This window comes from Rhinolophus sinicus, linkage group LG03 (assembly GCF_036562045.2).
Source record: "Rhinolophus sinicus isolate RSC01 linkage group LG03, ASM3656204v1, whole genome shotgun sequence".
NCBI classification, from domain to species: Eukaryota; Metazoa; Chordata; class Mammalia; order Chiroptera; family Rhinolophidae; genus Rhinolophus; species Rhinolophus sinicus.
Window position 1 is genome coordinate 80,800,179 of NC_133753.1, and position 23,065 is coordinate 80,823,243.

General features: G+C 37.2%; 1 protein-coding gene across 10 annotated transcripts in view; it reads left to right on the forward strand.

The window, feature by feature from the left end:
• NPAS3 (neuronal PAS domain protein 3) overlaps positions 1 to 23,065 on the forward strand; it is an 856,235-nt gene that overhangs the window by 716,832 nt on the left and 116,338 nt on the right. For all 10 annotated transcript variants that reach the window (XM_074328134.1, XM_019754550.2, XM_019754551.2 and 7 more), the window contains one exon: positions 18,250 to 18,424. In XM_074328134.1, coding sequence (XP_074184235.1) covers positions 18,250 to 18,424 — 175 coding nt within the window. The remainder of the gene's footprint in view (positions 1 to 18,249; positions 18,425 to 23,065) is intronic.

Sequence of the window (23,065 nt, forward strand, 5' to 3'; positions counted from 1 at the left end):
CCCGCATGACTCCCCACACGACATATGGCTTCTGCCCTCAGGAAGCTCACAGTCCAGTGAATTAATATATATTACACTCATTGATCACTCAATATATGCCATATGCTTTATTTGGCACATTGCATGCATTATCTCACTTAAGTTTGGCAACACTAAGGTAGGTAATCATTATCTTTATTTTTATGGTAAAGGAGAGAGCAGAGTAACTTGCTTTAGCTAGAGTATAACCAATACTCTCCATTAAGAGTGTGTAAAAGTAAATATTATAAAACTTTTTGGGACATAGTCCACTTTTCCTAAACAATTAGCCATAAAACTGGACCCAGCTCTACCAAATAACTTATAAAATGTTTCTAGTCCAAGAAACATACCTATTTGTCAAGCTATACTGGGAGAAAAGGCAGGAATTCATCAGTCTCAAATACAGGACTTCATTTCTAAATGATGCAATTAAAATTAGAACAAGAGACTTAACAGTAATTGTGGAAGTCACCCATAGTCATTAGATAGTATGGAAGAGCTGGCTGTAAATTCAACTAATAGGTTACCAGGAAACGTACCTTCAACAATCTCTATTTCATCTAAGGAAGCAAAAAAGTAGCATTAGAGTTATAATGACTCATTAGTGACTTGAAATTGGGATTATCTGGCTTTGTGCTGTGTCCATGGTTATGTAGGGTTGTTGAGACAATAGAAGAGATGCTGAGAAAAATCAAAGGGATGGTCAGTGGTAGACACAAAAAGATTTCCCAAGTATAAAGGAACCAAGCGAATGTCACTAAAATGAAAAGCCCTGAGCATTTTGCATGGGGATTTGAGATCACCCCAGCTCCTCTCAGGACAGCGCTCTTGAACCTCTCAGGGAGGAGTTGGGTGGTTTCACATGAAAGAAATGGGTGCGATAAGTAAAGGATATGCATAATTACAAGAGGGATAGCCTTTCTGGCTTTGAGTCCAAAAGGAAAGTTGTTAAAGTAAAAATGGGAGGAAATAAATACCCAGGTGCTAACAAAAATGGATGCAGTTTGCCCACTGCTTCAAATGGGTGAGCTAAGAAAATACATTGTGTTCTCTGATGAAGCCCCTTATCCTCATGAAAAGGAATGGTGCTGAACTTACGTGTCTGCGTCTCTAGCAGTTAAGTCTGCCGGGTGCAAGCCTTCTCTGTCAGCCCATTCTCCAGCTTTTATTTGTCATAACTCATTTCTAAACACTAAAATTGTTACCCTTGAGGCATTCTTGTTCTTTTATGGGTAAAGAAAGTGCCACAGTTGAGTCTCCACAAAAGTTGCCACTGAAATCCTTGAGTCATCCTTGGTTTGATTTTGTTTCTTGTTTTCGTATTCCTCTTGGTATGGAGAGCATGAAATTTTCAATTTGCAAAAGGATTTAATCAACAGTAAATGTTTTGAATCAGATTAAAACACAACTACTTGAAGAGTTATGTATTTATTCTGTCCTGCTGGGTGCAGTCATTTTATCTTGCTTCAGAAGGGCAACGCAAAGCCATAGTTGCTCTAATGAATTCCGTGCAACAGGCAGGTAGGTTAATGGTTAATAATGCCGAATGTTTATCTTAAAAATCCTGGGTTCTTCCTCAGAATGTGCCCGCTTTTCCTTGACACATCAAAAATGAGAAATCATCTATGAGACTGTTTTATTTGTCTGTGTTTTGGAGACAGCAATTTTACATACTCACGAATGCGATCAATAGAAGCAAGCTCAGGTCTTCCAAGAATCCTTAATTATATGTCTAAGAATGCATATGTATTCATATGTAATACTTGTGTTTCTGCTGTGTTCCCCCACCCACCCACCCTTTGGAGCTGACATGTGCTAAGACTCTTTGAAAGCAGTAAAATCAAGAGTGTAACAGGCAAATGCACAATGAGTTGTTAAATGTGATGGCAAAATAAAAAAATAAAAATTTTTTAAAGCTTCAGTCAGTATGATCAGTAAAAGGAAAAAAAAAAGACAGCCAGCAAACTGTCTATCATGTGATGAAATTTGACAGTAGGGATTATGGCTTTGATGGACCAGAACAGCTAATAGAAGAAGCTGACATTTTTGAAACCCTGCTAATTAAGGGTTCCTTCCTTAATATTAAAATAAAGTCTTTGTCTGGGTTTTATGGTTGGAGAATCAGGTGTTTTCATTAATATATGCCAGTCAGTCTTAATAAGCTTGGAGGGCAGAGGAAGTTATTATTGAGTGACCTTCTACAAAATAAGCATGTTGCTAAGGGCTCTAACCCTGCCCCGTGCAGGCTGATGAATCTCATTTCCAATGCAAAAGCTTCACAAGAAATCCAAGTATTCTCTGTGCAATCACAGAAAATAATCCTTGTGTCTCTTGTAATGTCCAGAATTGCCACTTACTACACTACTACTGTACAATGAATATTACAATACATATTATTTTTCTAGCACAATTGTCTACATTTCTGAATTGCCTAGGATAGAAAAACTTATTGTGAAGACACTTGTATTGAAAAGTCAGCTCATTTTAATACTTTTCAAATAGTCATCTACTCTGTTCATGAATTATAATGTTCGGAATACATCTGACAATACTGGCTTTGAAAAGGAGATATGTCTATATTATTACATATTCATTTTCAAATAGATTTCAAACAGATTTTAAACCATTCATTGAAATTCATTGAAATGATAAATTCACGGTTGGATTTTGATTGACTCTTAATCCAATTTTACTTTTGATAAGTTTTCAGCCACCCCAACCCTTCTCAACCGATATATTTTTTGTTCTTCTATTGATTTTTAAAGCAAAACTGATGGGGTATGGTAAAACTTGAAGGTTTTAATAACTATATGGAAAGCTGGTCAAATGAATGGGTAAAGTTAGTTAAAATCAGTAAAGTACACTACAAGTGATCCATCTGTGTGATTTCCAAAGTATCAGTGCTTATCTTATGGAAGTCATGTTTATTGTAACTGGCTATTGGTTCACAACCTAGAGCAAAACTGTGAGTCTTTCAGTTACTGAGCCATACCCCCATCTCTAGATGACAAGGAAAAGTGCAGAGAGCCAAGGTATTTGGTGTTGGAATAGAAGATCACACATCTTGAAGTGTTGTGGTTGTCCAGCATTAACTAGCTGCTTCTCATCTTGAGTTCTTAATTCCTTCTTAAGAGAAGTTGGGTAACACCTCTATTGCTGGAAGCATGGTCAGGTAAAAAGACAACAAACCTTCTAAAGTTTCTTTGGAGAAGGAAGGAGCTACATTAAAAATTGCAAAGTGCCCATGGGTTTTGAGCTCACCCACAGGAAACGAACCATCGACCATTAACAGTTAGTTTAGATGATGCCAGATATGGGAACAAATGAGATGAGAATCTTAGATCCAGGGCTTCAGTACGTGGAACAAGAAGTTAACTCAAAGTGTGGCAGTTATTTCAGCCTATGTCTATAGAACACAATTGTCTTTAGATTACAGACTTGAGAAAAAAAAACAAACTATGACAGTTTCTGTAAGTGATTTTTTGAAGCTGTTCTTCCGTATTTTTTTTTTAATTTTTTTAATTGGGGAATATTGGGGAACAGTGTGTTTCTCCAGGGCCCATCAGCTCCAAGTCGTTGTCCTTCAATCTACTTGTGGAGGGCACAGCTCAGCTCCAAGTCCAGTCGCTGTTTTCAGTCTTAGTTACAGGGGGCGCAACCCACCATCCCATGCGGAAATTGAACCGGCAACCTTGTTGTTAATGGCTCACGCTCTAACCAACTGAGCCAGCCAGCCGCCCCTCCGGAAGCCCAATGGCAGCTCATTGTCTTCCATCTAGTTGTGGAGGACACAGCTCAGCGGCCCATGTGGGAATCAAACCGGCAACCCTGTTCAGAGCTTGCACTCTAACCAACTGAACCATCCAGCCACTCTCTTTGGTATTTTAAAAGGAAAAAAAAAGTTAATGAACATTAGGATAGACCCATCTCCTTAGGGTCAAAATCAATCACCTAGTGTTCATCAAGCCTCTACCTAATGCTTTCCCAATGTCCTAGGTGTAACCCAAGGTGTAGCATACCACCCCTGCCCTTATAAGCTCCAGGGTACTTGGGACCCTATTGTGTCTTGTATTGCTCCCATCTTCTCATCAAAGCTAGCAATCCCTTCTCATTCTCTTCTCTGTGTGGAACCAGCATGGGAGTTGCTCTCCCAAACACTTTTGGTTCACTGCCACCTCTGGATTCATCCACACCAATGCAACTCCAAGTGTGGACCATGGACTAGCACTGTCACCCTCACCCAGGAACTGCTTAGAAATACAGAATCTTGGGCATACCCCACACCCATGGAACCAGAATCTCTGGGAACCTATGACTGTACATTTTAAGGAAGTCCTCAAAGGATCTTGAAAAATTTGAGAGTGAATCATTTAGAATGTTCATACAGAAAATTAATCGTATACTACATTGTGCTATCATATATTTTTGTCATGTCATGTAACTTTGGGTTTGTATTATCTCTCCAAAGGGGATTTAAGTAAGCTCCATGGGGGCAGGTGCTGAGTTGTAATGTTTCTTTTTATCCCCATAATCCAAATCCAATGTCTCGCAAAGAATAAATAAAGATAAATGTTTGATTGACGCAAGTCTTTTAATTAAATTGTAGGTTAAATCTAAAAGTTCAGTCCTTTCATTCTAAACACATTCTTCTATTTCTATTATGTTTTATTCTCTCACACTTGTTCCCTTTAATATCATCTTCATGGCATTCTAATACTTCTTGTTCTTCTACCCCAGGGATTTGATGGTTCTACAGCAGCTCTGTCCAATAGAAATATATAGCCAACCACATGTGCAATTTTAAGTTTTCTGGCAGCCACATTTAAGAAAGTAAAAACAAGCAAGTGAGATTAATTTTAATATAACACATTTCGTTGATTCTAACGTATCCAAAGTATTATTTTAATATGTAATCACTATGAAATAATACATTTTGCATTCTTTTAATTTTTGTACTAAGTCTGAAACCTGAATGTTATTTTACACTTACAGCATGTTCTAATCCAGACTAGCCACATGTCAAGTGCTTAAGAGGCTCACGTGGCTACCGTATTGGACAGCACGGCTCTAGAGAATATTCACAGATAAAGTTCAGGGGTGTCTAAAACCCCTGAAATAACATACCAAATTATATGTGTGCTATCAGAGCATTTATCTGATGAGACAACATAGAATTTATCAGTTTCCCAAAAGGGTTCGCTCCCCTTACCACCACCAGATTCCCTCCCCAAATGTCTTAAGAAACATGGTGCTGCTTTTAGCCTCTGGAATTACTCATTTCTTTTGACTCATTTTCTCTACTTGCCAATTCTATTTACATTCCCTATTCTAACAAGACTAATCCACACTCTGTTATTAAACAGCTGTGAATTTAACTTATTCCTTTAAAATAGCACCTAGAGAGTGGTCAGGGTATTGACTTGCTTCATAGAAAATAACCTCAAACCCTACCACAGTTGGTAGTTACAAAAGACAAAACAGAATAAAAATATATTAGGCCTTTTTATCATGGTAATTCACTAGGAATAAATTATACACTAGACCCACATGGCATTCAGGAAGTTCCCAAGTTGTGCTAAAACCTATCAACTGGGAAGATTCTGGAAGGGTCAGTAATTGATCACAGCACAGAGTATTTTTTTCCTCTTCTTTTCATTAGGTTATTAATTTCTTGGCATGGGATAACCACCCACTTTCTAGAATGGCTAAAATATTTTTGTACCCCTTGTGATTTTCTTGGATAGGATTTTTTCAAGAACCCTCACAATGACATGGAGGAGGAGAGCCAATTATTTCAAATACAGCAGTTATGGTGTCAACTTAATGCTCCAATCTGGGAAACCAAGATGTCAGTTAAGCAGGAGCCTCCTTTTGTTTTGCTTCCTCTTAAACATAAAGATCTCTTGAGATATACCGCCAAATATCTTTTTTAAAACTTTCCGGTTTTGTTATTTTTTTGTTTCTCTCTCAACAGTATAATTTAAACATTGTGGTGTAGCTCCTGGTGAGGGCTGATGTTGCTATTCTTCCATCGTAGAGTAGCGCCTTCAAAAATAATCAGGAATGATTAATTATTTTATTTGTGTGTGTCTTATTATGTATTATCATTTGTGTGTGGTATTATTTATGTACATTAAGCATATCCAGTTTTAGTCCTATAAACCATGTTGTTCCACTGTGACTAGAACAAAATAAAATACCTTGTGTAACTTTCAAAAAAAAAAATTGGAAAACTCAACCCCATAATTAATTATTGTTTGCCTTATCTATTTACTCTCCTTTAAAATAAAAGGGCTGTTCAGAATCAGGGAAAGATTTAAACTTCAATCTTAACTTACAAGCATTTTCTACTTTTTCGTGGTCACATGACCAAAAGGAAGAGGACAAAATTCACTATGAGAATAACAAAAACAAACAAAAATTGAGATATATTGGTACTGAAGTCTGGCTATGCGTAACATGCATCTCACTGTGGATCCAGATTTAAATGACAAATATTGAACCATGCAAAATTTCAGAATAATGGATTAACTATGCCAATATCAAATATTTTATGTTGATTGGTCTCCTTACCACCACGGTAATGAAGAAGCTTTGAAAATGACATCTTACTATTCATTTGATCTTCGGAGAAGGGAGACTGATGACAGTTAGTCTTCAGATTGTTAATGTTTCTTTCTTGGCATCATTTCACATTTTACTATGATGTAACCTCCAATTGCATCAGTTTTTCCTTTCCAGCACTGTGATAAATACTAAAAAGTTGGCCTTTCCTGCCCTACAGACACTTTAAAACTTCAAAACTATAGGAACCTTTTAAAGCAAGGTTTTAAAATTTCTTGATATAGTCACTTTCTCAAATCCTTGGGCTCATTCCTGTGATGTAATGGCCCTCAGTATTATAGCATTCTCTAGGTTCTTTTTTTAATGTATACTCCCAATGAAAATAATAGGATATTGACATATCAAAACTATCCTAAAACCACTTCTTCTGTGATGTGGGGTGATGGAGAAATACCTGCACCATGATTACAAGAAAAAATGAAATACAACATATAATCCATTTCTTAAGCAGAAAAAAAATGGCGGAGACTTCAAAGTCTGCATCTGTTTTATATACAGACTGTTTCTATAAGTATTTAAATATGCTCAGTTGGAGTCTGAGTCACTGTAATGACCCATTTAACACTTTTGAATATTTAGCAATCAGTGTTGATTATTGATTGATCAATTCAACTATAGGCAATGATAGTCATAAAGGCAAACATACCGTTCCAAATAACTGTGCTTAAGTTTGAATCGTGTCTGCAATTTGTTCATTTCCTCTTTGGTCCATTACTTCAACAGCCTACCTTTTCCATTTTCCTCTCTGAGAACTAGGAAATCCACTGGAATTATCTTCTGACACTTCTTAATCAATGTTCAGAACTGGTTATGCAGCATTCTCTTTGGATACTGTGGTTGCAAATTCTCAAATCAGGTGTTCCAGGGATTATAGAAAAGTAGATTTAAAAAAAAGAAAAAAAATGTTCTTGGCCTCACTGATTCCCAAAGGAGTCAAAATGTTTATTTCTGAAGATAAACCTACAACATGATTATCTTTTAGCTCAAATTTTTCTAAGGAAAGGCTCTATTACCATATCTATAAGAAGAGAGTGGATTCCTTTTCTTATTTGATGACATTGGAAGGATTTTTCATTCTGCCTCATCGTTCTGATATAGAACCTTTCTTTCTTCTTGTTCTACTAATTTATACATGTATTTCTGTAACAGACCCAATGCTTTTATGCGTTTTTCTTCAGATAAGTCAGCAAATACATAGAATGAGACAGAGCAGTAAAGAACATCAAGTTTCTGTCAAAACAGTTCATAAATATTCAGGAGAGTTCTGCAATATGTAGGAAGTTATGAAGATGGCATTAAGATACCAGTAAATCCAAAGAAAACCTATGCTAATCAAGCTATCATATCTTATTATATTTTATTCTTTTATCATTTTATGATCCCTCAATAATATAAATGTGACCCTCCAAAAAAAACTACAAATCATAACCTGCCATTGTGAGAGAATTTCCATCTTATCCTGGGTCAGGATTTTCTAACCGGTGTCAGGGTCTCATGGTAGATCTGAAAGACTAACCTGAGAGTTAGTTTTCAAAACTACTTGCCACTGACTTATTCCTCTCTTAAGCACAACCTTCTATCCAGATATGATGTCATCCCCTGTGGGAGTGGGGCCTGGCTGCAAAAGGACTCCTGAAAAATAGTTTAACAAGTAGCACCTCCAATCCTCTCAGTAATCTCAATTCCCTCAAGAAGTTGGGTTTTTTTTGTTGTTGTTGTTTGTTTGTGTTTTTTTTTAAGAAAAACAACAACACCTTACAAAAGGTTTAGGAAATTTTACCTTAAGTGGCAGTTTTTGAATTACCTTTTTTATGTGATAAAAATAAACTTTCTATTATTCCTAAAACTGAAATATTTTTAAAGATAGAAATAAATAGATTTTATGATCTTTCTTTAAAAGGTATCCTCTTAAGTTGTTGCAATATGGAGATGACTTGGAACTATTGCTGCCTAGTCCTCATTCATAAACTCTTTCAATCAAGGGAACACTGAATTCAATGATTCGTCCTGTTAGTACATCGCTGTGGTCAAAAAATATTTGCTCACCCCAGGGAGCCAAGCAAAGGCTATTGACATGCTTGCTTGATGTATGAAAAGACAAATCAGTGCCCCATGCTATCTACCAGCAGGGTACAATGACCCGACATGGAAAAGTCAACTCAAACCACTGTATAATAAATTTACATTTTTTTCTAGGAAACTTCAGAGTTACCAAATCAACTGTGTCTAGTGTGCAAATTACATGCAAGCTAACAGAATGTGAAATAAATTCGAGGAAGGCCATGTGTTGTACCTTCTATGAGGGATGGCACTAGTGGCTATGGTTTGTCCTGGAGGAATCTATGGTAGCATTGAATGGGGAAAGACAGAGAGAAAGGAGTTGAAGCAAAAATACTTATTACTCATTGCCTATCTCCTGCCCCTTATCCATTTTCAGCTGTTTTCTAATGTCAGAGAAAAATTTCTCTTTTAGAGTCACTCAGCTGGAGTAAAGGTGGATCCAGTAAGCAAGGTTCAAAAGAGCCATGATTTTCCTTCTTGTGGTAGGGGAAACATTGAAAGTCCCATGGGTCTGTTTCTTGAGTTTAATAAACAGAACATGATTGTTTGTTTGTACCACCATATAAAGTGATTGAGTTTACTATAACACAAAGAGGTTCTCACATTTGCCTTATAATGCAATTTGTACTAATTAAAAGAACAATATTAGTGGAGGGGGGAAAGCTATACCTTTCCATCAAGTAGATTATAATTAGGGATTGAAGATGGGGCAAATAATCAATATAAAATGACATTTCTCTTAATTTCTACTGTTGGTGATTTGAAGGGATGGTTTAGAAATAATTCTTTTTATGAAAATATGTGAAAACTCAGATAATGAACTAGCAAACTAACCAACTAACCACAGTTCTATCATAAATTGGGAAATGGCTATAAAAGATGTCCATATTCTCTTAGAGTTCCTTAAAACCTGCTGTTTCCTCACATTTATACAGTCCTATCCTCAGTTAAACTCAGTTGGCTTCTATAGAAGGTATAGTTCTCAATGCCCATGGCAAATACTTATTGGGAATGAATACATTATTTTTGCTATATTATAACTCATTTTACAGAGTAAATAATGCTTTAATAATAATGCCATAAATGATATAAAAGAACAAATGTAAACTTTTCCAAATCAAGCACAGATAAAGCAGATTTATTTCAGGCCTAAGTATCCATTTTTTATGAGTTCAGTAAACATTTATGATAGACCTACTATGTACAAGACCCTAGTCCTAGTTTTCAGTGGGCAAAAGTTTTGGAAAAGTTGATAACTGGGGATTTGAGGGCACCTAATTATAACTCTACGAATATTGGCATTCTTTAGTTTTCCTATTTCAAGCTGACATGAAGTAATGTCTGCTCATGGAGTAAAAAATCCCCCGTCTTAGTTTCTGCAATCTATTCTGAGACACAAAATTTAGTGGCAGGCTAGTTCTAAGTGTCTTACCTAGTCAATCTTCATAAGAGAAGGAAGAACCTGAATATTAGAAAAGGCCAATATTTGGTTCAAAGTCAGCTTGCCTTAACCTACCACCTCTCGAGTAGCACATTTGCAGGTAAACAGGCCGAGCAGGGACCTCTGAGCTCCTCTGTCCTTTTCTGTTTTGTTTTTTTTCAATTACAGTTGACATAGAGCATTTCATTAATTTCAGGTGTACAACATAGTGATTAGACATTTGTATAACTTACGAAGTGATCACCCCAATAAATCTAGTACCCACCTGACACCATACAGTTATTACAATATTACTGACTATGTTCTCTATACTGTACTTTACATCCCCATGATTATTTTGTAACTGCCAATTTGTACTTCTTAATCCCTTCACCTTTTTTACCTGGTCTCCCAACCCCCCTCCCAACTGGCAACCATCAATTTGTTCTTTGTATCTATATGTTTGTTTGTTTTATTTGTTTGTTTCCTAGATATTAACCCCTTGTCAGATATTTCACTGGCAAATACTTCTCCCATTCAGTAGGTTGTCTTTTTGTTCTGTTGATGGTTTCCCTCTCTGTGAAAACCTTTTTATTTTGATGTAGTCCTATTTGTTTATTTTTTTCTTTTGCTTCCCTTGCCCAAGGACACATATCAGAAAAAATATTACTAAGAGCAACGTCAGAGAGTTTACTACTTGCGTTTTCTTCTAGTAGGAGTTTTATGGTTTCGGGCTTACATTTAAATCTTTAATCCACTTTGAGTTTATTCTTGTAAATGGTGTAAGAAAGTAGTCTAGTTTATTTTCTTTTTTTGCATGTATCTGTCCAGTTTTCCCAACACCATTTACTGAATAGACTGTCTTTACCCCATTATATATTCTTGCCTCCTTTGTCATAGTTTAAATGACCACATAGGTGTGGGTTTATTTCTGGGCTCTCTGTTCTGTTCCATTGATCCATGTGTCGCTTTCTATGCCTGTACCATGCTGTTTTAACTACTGTAGCCTCGTAATATACTTTGATATCAGGTAGAGTGATACTTCCAACTTTGTTCTTTCTCAATATTGCTTTGGCTATTCAGGGTTTTTTGCAGTTCCCTATCAATTTTAGGATTAATTCTTCTAGTTCTGTGAAAAAATGTCATCGGTATTTTGATAGAGATTACATTGAATATGTAGATTGCTTTTAACAATATGGGCATTTTAATTATGTTAATTCTTCCCATCCATGAGCACAGTATATGCTTCCATTTGCTTGTATCTTCTTCAATGTCTTACAGTTTTCCAAGTACAGGTCTTTTACCTCCTTGGTTAAATTTATTCCTAAGTATTTCATTCTTTTTGATGCAATTATAAATAGGATTGTTTTCTTAATTTCTTTTCCTGATAATTCATTATTGGTGTACAAAAATGCAACTGAATTCCGAATATTAATTTTGTATTCTGCTACTTTACTGAATTCACTTATTAGTTCTAATAGATTTTTTGATAACTCTTTAGGATAAAAGTGGTTAAAGTGGGCATCCTGTCTTGTTCCTTATCTTAAAGAAAAAGCTTTCCACATTTCACCATTGAGTATTATATTAGCTGTGGGTTTGTCATGTATGGCCTTTATTATGTTGAGGTATGTTCCCTCTATCCCCACTTTGCTGAAAGTTTTTATCATAAATGGAGGTTGGATTTTGTTGCTTGATATGGAAGAAGATGCTTGATATAATTTCCATCTCCTTTAATTTATTGAGACTTGTTTTGTGGTGTAACGTGGTCTATCCTAGAAAATGTTCCATCTGTGCTTGAAAAGAATATATATTCTGCTGCTTTGGAGTGAAATACTCAAAAAATATCAAATGCTTTTTCTGTATCAATATGGTCATATGACTTTTATCCTTCATTTTGTTTATGTGGTATATTACATGATTTGATTTGCAGATATCGAACCAATGTTGCATCCCAGGAATAAATCCCACTTGGTCATGGTGTGAGATTTTTTTAATGTATTGTTGTATTCAGTTTGCTAATATTATGTTGGGGATTTTTGCATCTATGTTGATCAGGAATATTGGCCTATAATTTTCTTTTGCTGTAATGTCTTTGCCTGGTTTTGGAATCAGGGTAATGCTAGCCTTGAAAATAAGCTTGGGAGCTTTCCCTCCTCTTCAATTTTTTGGACTACTCTGAGGATAGGTTTTAATTCTTTGAATGTTTGGTAAAATTCACTTGTGAACCCATCTTGTACAGCACTTTTGTTGGGAGTTTTTTATTACTGATTTGATTTTTTTAGTAGTTATTGGTCTGTTCATATTTTCTGTTTCTTCTTGATTCAGTCTTGGAAAATTGTATCTTTCTAGGATTGTATCCATTTCTTCTAGGTTGTCCAATTTGTTGGCATGTAATTGTAGTTTTTTTATATTAATTCTTTGTATTTCTCTTGAATCAGTTGTCACTTCTCCTTTTTAATTTTTTATTTTACTTATTTGGGTCCTCTCTCTTTTCTTCTTGATGAGTCTGGTTGAAGGTTTACCAATTCTGTTTATCTTTTGAAAGAACCAGATTTGGGTTTCATTGATCTTTTATGTTTTTTTAGACTCTAGTTCATTTATTTCCACTCTGATCTTTATTATTTTCTTCCCGCTACTCATTTAAGCTTTGTTTATTCTCCTTTTTCTAATTCCTATAGGTGTAAGTTTAGTTTGTTTATTTGAGATTTTTCTTGTTTCTTGAGGTAGGCCTGTGATGCTATAAATTTCCCTCTTAGAACTGCTTTGGCTGTGTCCCATAGATTTTGAGTCATTTTGTTTTCACTTACATTTGTCTCTAGGTATCTTTTGATTTCTTCCTTAATCTCGTTGTTTAACCCATTCATTGTTTAGTAGCATGTTATTTAGCCTCCATATGTTTGTGTGTTTTTTCATTTTATTCTTGTAATTGATATCTAGTTTCACATCATTGTGATCAGAGAAGATGCTTGATACAATTTCTGTCTACTTAAATTTATTGAAGCTTGTTTTGTGGCATAACATCTGGTCTATCCTGGAAAATGTTTCATCTGAGCTTAAAAAGAATGTACATTCTGCTGCTTTGAAGTGAAATGCTCAAAAAATATCAATTAAATCCATCTACTCTAATGTGTCATTTAAGGCCACTCTTTCCTTGTTGATGTTCTATCTGGATGATCTATCTATTGGTGTCAATGGGGTGTTAAAATGCCCTACTATGACTATATTAGTGTCGATCTCTCCCTTCATGTCCATCAATATTTGCTTTATATATTTAGGATCTCCTGTGTTGTGTGTGTAAATGTTTACAAGAGTTATATCCTTATATTGGATTGATCCCTGTATTGTTATGATATGCCCCTTTTTATCTCTTATTACAGCCTTTGTTTAAAGTCTATTTTGTCTGATATAAGTATTGCTATACCAGGTTTTTTTGTTTGTTTGTTTGCATTTGCACAAAATACCTTTTTCTGTCCCTTTAATTTCAGTCTCCATATGTGTTTCGATCTGAAGTGGGGTTCTTGTAGGCAGTGTATGTATGGGTCTTGTTTCCTTATCCATTCAGACACCCTATGTTTTTTGATTGGAGCATTTAATCCATTCACATTTAAAGTAATTATTGATAGGTATGTAGCTGTTGCCATTTTATTATTCATATTTTTTTATATTTTCTTCTTCTTCTTCTCCTCCTCCTCCTCCTCCTCCTCCTCCTCCTCCTCCTCCTCCTCCTCCTTCTCCTCTTCCTCCCTATAGCATGTCTTGTAATATGGTTTGGTGGTGATGAACTCCTTTAGATTTTTCTTGTCTGGGAAGCTCCTTATCTGTCTTTTGATTCTAATTGGTAGCTTTGCTGGGTAGAGTAATCTTGATTGTAGGGCCTTGCTTTTCATCACTTTGATATTTCATGCTAATCCCTCAGGCCTGCAAATTTTCTGTTGAGAAATCAGCTGACAGTTTTATGAGATTTATGAGAGCTCCCTTGTAGGTGAAAAATTGCTTTCCTCTTGCTGCTTTTAAGATTCTCTGTTTGTCTTTAACCTTTGGCATTTTAATTATGATGTGTCTTGGTGTGGGCCTCTTTGGGTTCTTCTTGTTTGGGACTCTGTGTATTCTGGACTTGTATGTCTATTTCCTTTTCCAGGTTAGGGAAGTTTTCCGTCATTATTTCTTCAAATAGGTTTTTGTTCTCTCTCTCTCTCTTCTCCTTTTGGTACCCCTATGATGCAAATGTCATTATGCTTGATGTTGTCCCAGAGGTATCTTAAACTGTTCTCATTTTTTAAAATTATTTTTGCTGTTCCAATTGGGTGTTTTATGATACTTTGTCTTCCAAATCATTGATTTGGACCTCTGCTTCATCTAATCTGCTGTTGATTCCATCTAATGTATTCTTCATTTAAGTTATTGTATTCTTTACTTCTAACTGGTTCTTTTTTATGGTTTCTATCTGTTTGTTGAAGTTCTCACTGAGTTCATCTATTATTCCCCTAAGTTTATTGAACATATTTAGAACCAGTGTTTTGAACTCTGTATCTGATTGATTGTCTCCATTACGTTTAGTTTTTTTCTGAAGTTTTGTCCTGTTCTTTCATTTGGGACATGTTTTTCTGTCTCCTCATTTTTGTTGACTCCCTGTCAACAAAATGGTTTTATGCATTAGTTAGATATGTTATACCTCTTAGTCTTGGCAGAATGACCTTATGTGGCAAGTGTCCTTTGGGGCATGGTGACACAGTCTTCCTGGTCACCTGAGCCAGGTTCTCCATGGGTGTCCTTTGTGTGGGTGTGTGCACCCTCTTATTTTAGTTGAGCCTTGATTGCTGTTGACATGTCAGTGGGTAGGATTGACCCTCAATCTGACTGGTTGTGACTAAGTAGATGAGGTGTTGTGCAGGGAATGACCCCATGGAGCAGGAGTCACTTTAGCAGGGCTCTGGTTTCCTGCCCAGTCTGCCCTTCAGGTGTGTCATTTGTGGAACATCAGATGAGGGTTTAGTGAGGAAGGTAGTGAACTGAGAGTTAGCCAGTGGGCTTACAGCCCTGCTTCTCAATGCAGGATAAACTTGAACAAGCCTTGCAACTTCTCAAAACCAAAAAGTTTTCACTTATTAAGTAAGGGGTATTAATGGATGTCTTTGAAGGTCTTTGCTAGCTCTAAAATTGAACTAAGTGAAGTGAAAATAGCATGAAAAATGGTGCAAGTGATAGATGAATATGAGATGTGATGAAGATGATGATGTAAAATTGGGATGATCATGCCAGTTCAAAAGGTTGTTTTGAAGATTTAAAGGAAAGTATGCAAAGTACTTATACATGATGGTAGGCATCTGCTAATATTGTTATTGCTGTAGTTGAAGCTCTAAGCATGCATCACCTCTGCTGCCCCCCACCCCCCCCCGCTGATTAAAACAACGTCCCAAAGTGACCACACAAACCCTAAGAACTCCTCACCAGAGTTACACAGGAATATACATGTCTGTGAGTCATCCATTCTCATCCACCAAATAGCAGTGACAACAGCAGACAGTTTGCACTGCTTATTTCTCACAAAGTGATTTCTTATGCATGGTTTCATTGAATTCAAAATTAGGCTGTGAGGCAGATAGCTCAACTTTTGTTTTCATCCCAGCTGTCAGGCCACTGCCTTGCACCATTCCCGTGGAGTGGTACTCCAGAGGGTGCCATCCACGTAGACTACAATGTGAGTGATGCCCCCCAGAATCCTTCAAAGCAGCAATACTGCCCCCTTTCAGAATAGGAAACTGAAGCCCAGAGAGGTTAAATGAGTTATCCAATGTCACACAGCAAGGAGGAATCTCCAAGTTGGTTTGTGACTCCAGGTATTTTTGCTTTCTTCTACATGTGACCTTGACTACAATACATGCATGATGAGTATGATAGGGTCAAATTCTCAGTGTCAACCTTGCCAGCCAGTATTAGACTTTGGGGTATCTTGGTGCAAGATCCCATGAGGTCACTGGAGGATAAGGTCTTCACTGTGTGATGGACACTGTGACTGAGTCTGACTTTCAATGTGCTACACTAGGGACATTATTTTATGGAAAAGAAATGGCTGTACATCCCAGCAAATTAGGCTATGGAGACAGTGACCTACTCTTCCTCTCCATAAGATTGGCTTACATGAATATTCAATAACCAGCACCCCTAAAAGTCTGTTGTATCTCCTACCTGTGTTGTCATCTTATCACAATCGGTGGTCTGTGCCAAAAGGCACATTTCAGTATTAAAGAAAGACTCGGAGTTTGAGAAAAGTGACAGAAATATTTATTGAAGTGCTGCACTTAGACTCCATGCAGAATGAAAGTGACTTCCTCATATTCAGTAATCCCCAAACAAAATAACCATCAAGAAATATTAAAACACACACTTTATTAGTTTCATTTAATTTCTTAATTGCTCAAAGTCAGCTTACCCATTTACTGCTGTGTGAAATGCTTAGAGGCAAGGCACACATTAAAGGGATTATTTCCATGTAATCCCTCCCTCCCAGAGGGTAGGAACTGATCACTTATGAATTCTGATTTCCGCTCTGTAACAATATCAAATGGAGAAAATAGTTATTGTAAAATGATAGAGTCAGTAGTCGGGTAATACAGTAGGAGAGTGTAATTTAATAACAGAGAGAAAGTACCTCATTTTCGGTAAAAGTTATGCGAGCCTTTTTCAGGAATAGCTATTAGCCAAACTGAATTTAGCCTCCCATTTTTCTGGCTATACCTTTGTTAATTGATAGATGTTGAAGATGTGTAGCCTGTTAAGATTTTAATCAAATGGTGGTGGGAGTAGATATGATCATTTTACTGGGACTTGGAGTCCTGGGGATAATTACTGCTCTGGGTATTATGTTCTCTGTGACAGTTCGCCCACCACCCGCCTTCCTTCTTGGCAGGAAAAAGAGTGCAGGCATTCAGGTAGAATTTGGAGCGATGCTGCCAATTACACAGGAAAGACAAATGAGGTAGGAAGGGGTTTTAGGTAAATATCCACCAAGAAACTTGTGATCATCTGAACTTCTGGCAGTTTCTGTGGTACATCATAGCTGGCTTGAGACCATTAAATTCTAGAGGACTGGGAAACCCATTAGTGACCCAGCAAAGAGCTTTTTCTTGTTCTGTGGCTGACACATCTCTCCCTGTCATGGTACCTATAACCCAAGGACACTATTTTAGGAGCATTATTGCTATTCTTGGAAGGAGGTAAGAGTTATAGCATCAGAAGAGTACAGAAGTAAGGCCAATCCTGACCAGCCACTTCTGCCCTCCTATAGCACAGGACCAGACAGGGGCCATGTCTGACAGCATTAAAATGAGCAGTGCCTCCATTTCAGGCTGGCCCTCTTCTGATATTTCATATTCATTCTCTGCCTTGAGAGTCAGCCTAAAACAAAGAGTATACAAAATAAAACATTTTTTAAAGCCCTCAAGGAGATTTGTACCATGAATTTTATTAGATTGAAGGCAAAACAAGCTGATACTAGCAGAAAAAAAAATGGCTGCTTCAGACCCCAGCTGACCTCTTTTGCATGGAAAATTCTCCATATGATTACAGAGCTAATGAGTAATATTTAATGAAAACATTAGGCCTTTGCATATATTTGTAAGCAGCACTTCTCCCATTTAAATTTACATAAAAAGAAGCTGATACGTATAAATGTGCATCTTGGAAATCTGTGTACTTCAAAGAAAATGTTCATCTCTTATCTCTGGTTATTTCGATACAAAGCCCAAATTTATCAATGAGAAAACTGTAAGATTCAGTCAATCATCCTGTTGACACGGAACATACAAGCCTTGATGATGTGTGATGCGTGGGTTAAACAGCTGAACTCAAGGCAGACTCATCCACATATCACGGAATGGTTTTGCTTTATGCAAACAACAGTGTATGAGAAAACACTGGCCTAAACAACTGCTAAATAAACACATGAAAAAGATTTTTCTTTCAATTTCAAGAATCCTTAAGCATTTGAGGAGAACGACTTAGAGCAAGGGGGCTGCGTATATATTTCCTTTTCTGCTCAGAATCCAAATCACGGTGGTGCAGAATTTGAAAATGGAAAAGCCTGTGACACAGTTCTTTCCCACTCTTTCTCTTCCCCCCTCTAGGTGGAGCTGACAGGCAGCAGCGTCTTTGACTATGTCCACCCCGGGGACCACGTGGAGATGGCAGAGCAGCTGGGCATGAAGCTCCCGCCTGGGCGGGGTCTCCTCTCACAGGGCACCACTGAGGACGGAGCCAGCTCAGCATCTTCCTCCTCCCAGTCGGAGACCCCTGAGCCAGGTGGGAATTGCAGTCCCAACGTGTGGGTTGGTGGGCAGGACCTTTGCCAACGATTGCACTCAAGTTGCCAGTGTGAAGAGACTATAAATAGGTCTAATGGTATTTAACAATTCCACGCAGCTTTCTGTCTCATGCAGTAATTAAATAAGGAAGGTATTTGAAAATAAGGAGACATTTTAATAAGTGTAATCCAGAGATCTAATTTCTATAGAACAATACATAGAGGAAGCACTAGTTCCTTTAGTTTCTCTGTCAAGTTACTGGAGGAAAAGGTTCAGATTTGGGAAGCCCTCTGCCTTTTATTGTTACCATGGCTAAATGTAATGCATTTATTTATTATTCAGCAAAATCTATGGCAGGGGCGCTTTGAATATTAGCTTGTGCTAAATTAAAAATAGTAGGGACTTGCAGAAATCTCGGTTCCTTATTATTATTTTTATTTTTTTATTTTTTTTTTTTTTTGCATCAGAAGGTACTTGAAAGATGTGAACAGATAAATTAAGGCTAAAAAGAAAACAGAAATGGCTACATTTTAAACTGCCTTTCCACCCTCAGTATTTAATTAGATCAATTGTATAGAGGAATGAACAGAGGTGACATTCCTCATTGGGATTCTTTCCAGGACTCTTATAGACTTTGCATTCAGAATGTTCCCATTTTCATTGTGTTGTACTGATGATAATTTAAGTATTAGGGGAAAATCCATTTATAAATTAAACAAAATGACTTGATATCCATCAGTCCCCTAGTTCATCAAGCTGTTCAAACACGGGGAAGATTGGCTGGTCGGCCTGGGTCTTCCGAGAGCGCTGGTAATTAGATCTGCGAAGGATTTATTCTTTGCTGATTGGGGCTTTAAATTAATTGAAGTTCCACATTTGTGGTTTTGTCCTTTTTGTACTTTTTTAGAGGAGATATTTCATATTCTTGTGTGGTGGAGTGCTTGGCCAAGCAGCAGTGGTTTAAATGTTAATTTTTCTCATGAGAAGTTTAAGATTTTTAATGAATCAAGGCCTGATTTGAAGTGCAAAATTTTATTTGCTTACTTAGGAAATTATTTTTGTACTCTCAAGATGCGTGATATGTTGTTTTAAAACAGATTCACAGCACAAAAGCATTTCATAGAAAAAGTGGAAGAACTTATCATTAAAATAACTCTACATACTTCTAAGAAAATACGTTAATTTGATCTGCTTAGAAATAATCACAGTGTGTTTGCTCACACAGAAGGGAAAAAACACATTTGCCTCTTTTGGAAGGACTCCATCTAGAATCAATCCATGTTTTGTCATTTAAGTTAACTGCAGCTTGTAGGGCAAGCTGCAGTTAACTCTCTAGCGTTGGTGAGTACCCTTCTCCAGTAAGCCCCATGCATGAGGAAAGAGAGTATTTAAAACTACCCTTTACCATAAAAATGAAAATTTTGTTGGAAGAGGGGGGTTCATATATGCTAATACCATAGCTGACTGACTTCACTGAATAGGTATATCAATGAGAGCTTTTTTAGTCATTAGAATGTTCGTATCTGGGCATATTTGAGAAGCAGAACATGAAAATAGTTTTCTACTCTTTTCATTCTGGAGTTGGATTGGGGAACCTGGGTTGCTCATGGCTCTTAAACACTCAGTGTGTAAGAATTCAAGTTTATAAACCTTCATATGAACTAAGGCTTTCGGAAAGTGGACTGAATCACAAACTCTCAAGAAGGGTCTTCAACAGTCCTTTAATCCAATCCCCAATCTATACAGCCAGCTCTTTAAAGCAAAACCAACAGATAGCCTTGCAGTCTCTGCTGGCACTTGCTCCTGACAGGAAGCTAATGAACATACAAGGCTTCCTACTCCATTGGTGAGCAGCTCGAATAGGAACTTATTCCTAACATGGAGCCAAAATCGACTTGGCTGCAACTTCTCCCCTCTGATCCCAAGTCTGCCCTCTGGGACCACATTACATATTTACTCCTTCTTCCCCATCATAGCCTCTCAAATATATGAAGTCAGATACACCAAATCCTCCCTTCCTTCGCCTTTCCAGGTCAAACAATCCTAATTCCACAACCATTATTCAATGGCATGTTCTACCACCCCAGCCTCCCTCATCTGGCTGTGTTTCAGTTGGTTGGTGACCCTAGAAAACTATGGTTCTGAGAACTGAGTGCAGCCCTCTAGATGTATTCTGACTAGTACAAAGCAGTGGAACTGTCACCTTCCTCAGTTTAAGCTACTGTGCTTCTGTTAATGCAGCCAAGGGTTGAATTAGGTCCTCTTAGCAGCCAGTTCACACTGTTGATTCATACTGAGCTTGATGTCTCCGCAAACACCTTTAGGGTAACTTGTCTCTTGGAAGAGACTTTGATCAGGAAACGAAGAAATCCACAGCCTGTAAACCAGTTCTGCTAGGATAGCCTAAGAGTCACACATCAAACTGGTTTAGGATTGAGTATAAGAACTCTGATAAACCCCACGCCTTCTATGAAGCACCAGTATGCATAAAACAACTCTAGGTGCACTGTAAGTACGCAGCCCTCGCTGGAAATCCTTTCATTCTGGATTTTAGAACAACACATCTCCTTTAAAGTTACTCTGTCGTTTAACATTGAAGTGTGATTGAAAATTTGCTGGAGTTTTTTTCCCCTGCCTTCCCAGCCTTCCTTGTGCCATCATCCTAGCTAGTAAAATGGAAACCTGCTTTCTGCATTTCTTAACAACTTGGGCTCGTAAGCAAGAGCCCTATAAGAAGGGTTTCTCTTCTTTGATGGAGAGTCTCTCTCACCATTAGAGAATGTGAAACTTATCTTGCTTTAAAAGTCTGTGGTGTGGGGTTATTTTCCATCTGTGGCTCAAAAAGGATTGACTGCTCAAATTCTGAAAAGCAGTGTAGGTGCTACCTTTAACTAAAGCTTTGCTCCAAGGGAATTACGTTGAAAGTTCGTGGCAAGCACTATATCCCAAAGCTGCTTATGTTTCTTAAGAGCTGAAAGAATTTTAACAAGAGTTCCTAATTCTTAATAGCACAAAAGGACATTTTTGAAGACGATTGTTCATTGCATCATAATCTTTTAAACTCTGGTAAAACACAGATTCTTTTTTAAATAGTCGTGTAATTTGGTTAGAAAGGGATATCAATATGTGGTGATTATGAAAATGAAGGGACGAGTAGGTATGAAATTTTTCAGCAGCCCTGATGTGTTCAGTGTAGCATTACTAAATGACTGAAATCTAAATAACATTTGGCATTATGGTAAAAGGAAATAAGTGACTAAACTAGCCTAAAAGGCAGTGATATTGTGCCGTAATAGGAATTCTATTTCTTTGAACTGCCAGCCTTGTGAGTGTCTTGTCTTGAGCCAGTTTCAAGAAAGTGAGGGGAAAAAACAATCTGTTGACCGCAATCTCAAACAAATATTTCACATGTATATACATTTATTAATAGTTTAGTAACATGGTATTTGTTTTAAAGAAGTCTTATGGCAGGTATGAGAAAAATAAACGGGTGGCCTTGTTTAAAAAGTTATAAAGTTCTCGGGTGCCCAGTTAGGGGTTGACCCAAACATTTTTGAAGATATGGCTCAGTGCTGTCCTGCCGGCTCCTGTGACATGAGAAGCACAGAACCTCTGGAACATGACATCCCAATGGTTCATTTTCTTTTTGTAAATATACATGTATCTTTTTCATTACTTTTAATGATTCTGTAATCTTATAATTATGAGTGCTATCCTCTTTTTTTAATAAATTTCAATGCCGCATTTTTTTAAATGCTTATTAAACAGAACAGCAGCTCCTCCAAGAAATCCTGGAGGAACTTTTAAAATCTCCCTATTTTGAAAGCAGAATAATATTCCTTAGGTTAGGTGGCAAACTTGTTTTACTCCCTCCTTCTCCTCGCTAAAACAGGTTGATTTTTCTCCAATTATAAAATTAATTTATGCTCATTGTAAAAAAGTTCAGAGAACACAGAAAACAAAGAATAAAAACCAACCAACATCCAACATAAAATAACCTCTATTCATGTGTATATACTATATATCAATTTTTCTAGGTTTTGTTTCTGTTCCTAAACACTTATATAGTTTTGTAGTAGGGGTTTTTGGTTGGTTGGTTGGTTGGTTGGTTGGTTGGTTGGTTGGTTGGTTGGTTGGTTGGTTCGTTCGTTGGTTGGTTGGTTTGGCTAAAATAAGATCATAAGTTACGTGCTTCTGGTAGCCTGCTTTTCCACTTAACCTCACAGGCAACTTTCCCTGTCATGTTTCTCACTTTAACATAAAATTTCCTTTCTGTCTCCAGTGGTTTGTTTCCCACTAGCTAACACTCAGCTCCCAGCTGTAGGACCACTATCAGCAGTAACGTTCCTGGGTCCTGCTTTAGAGGGAATTCAGCCAGCACAAGAGGTCCTTGCAGCATATTGAATGGGTGCGAGCTCCTAGAGGGAGAAATCAATACTGCACCAGGATTTAGACAATTTAGCAAAATGTATGAGACAGTACTTTTGGTGAAGAATAACTACAGCAGCATGGTTAACCGTTTGTGGTCTACAATAGAGGTGTTTTTGTCTCAAGTTTCAGGCAAGTCTAGCCTGTTATGGGGAGGTGAAGATAATCATTGCCGTAGTATGATCTTTATGCTATTATAGCTACTCCATGT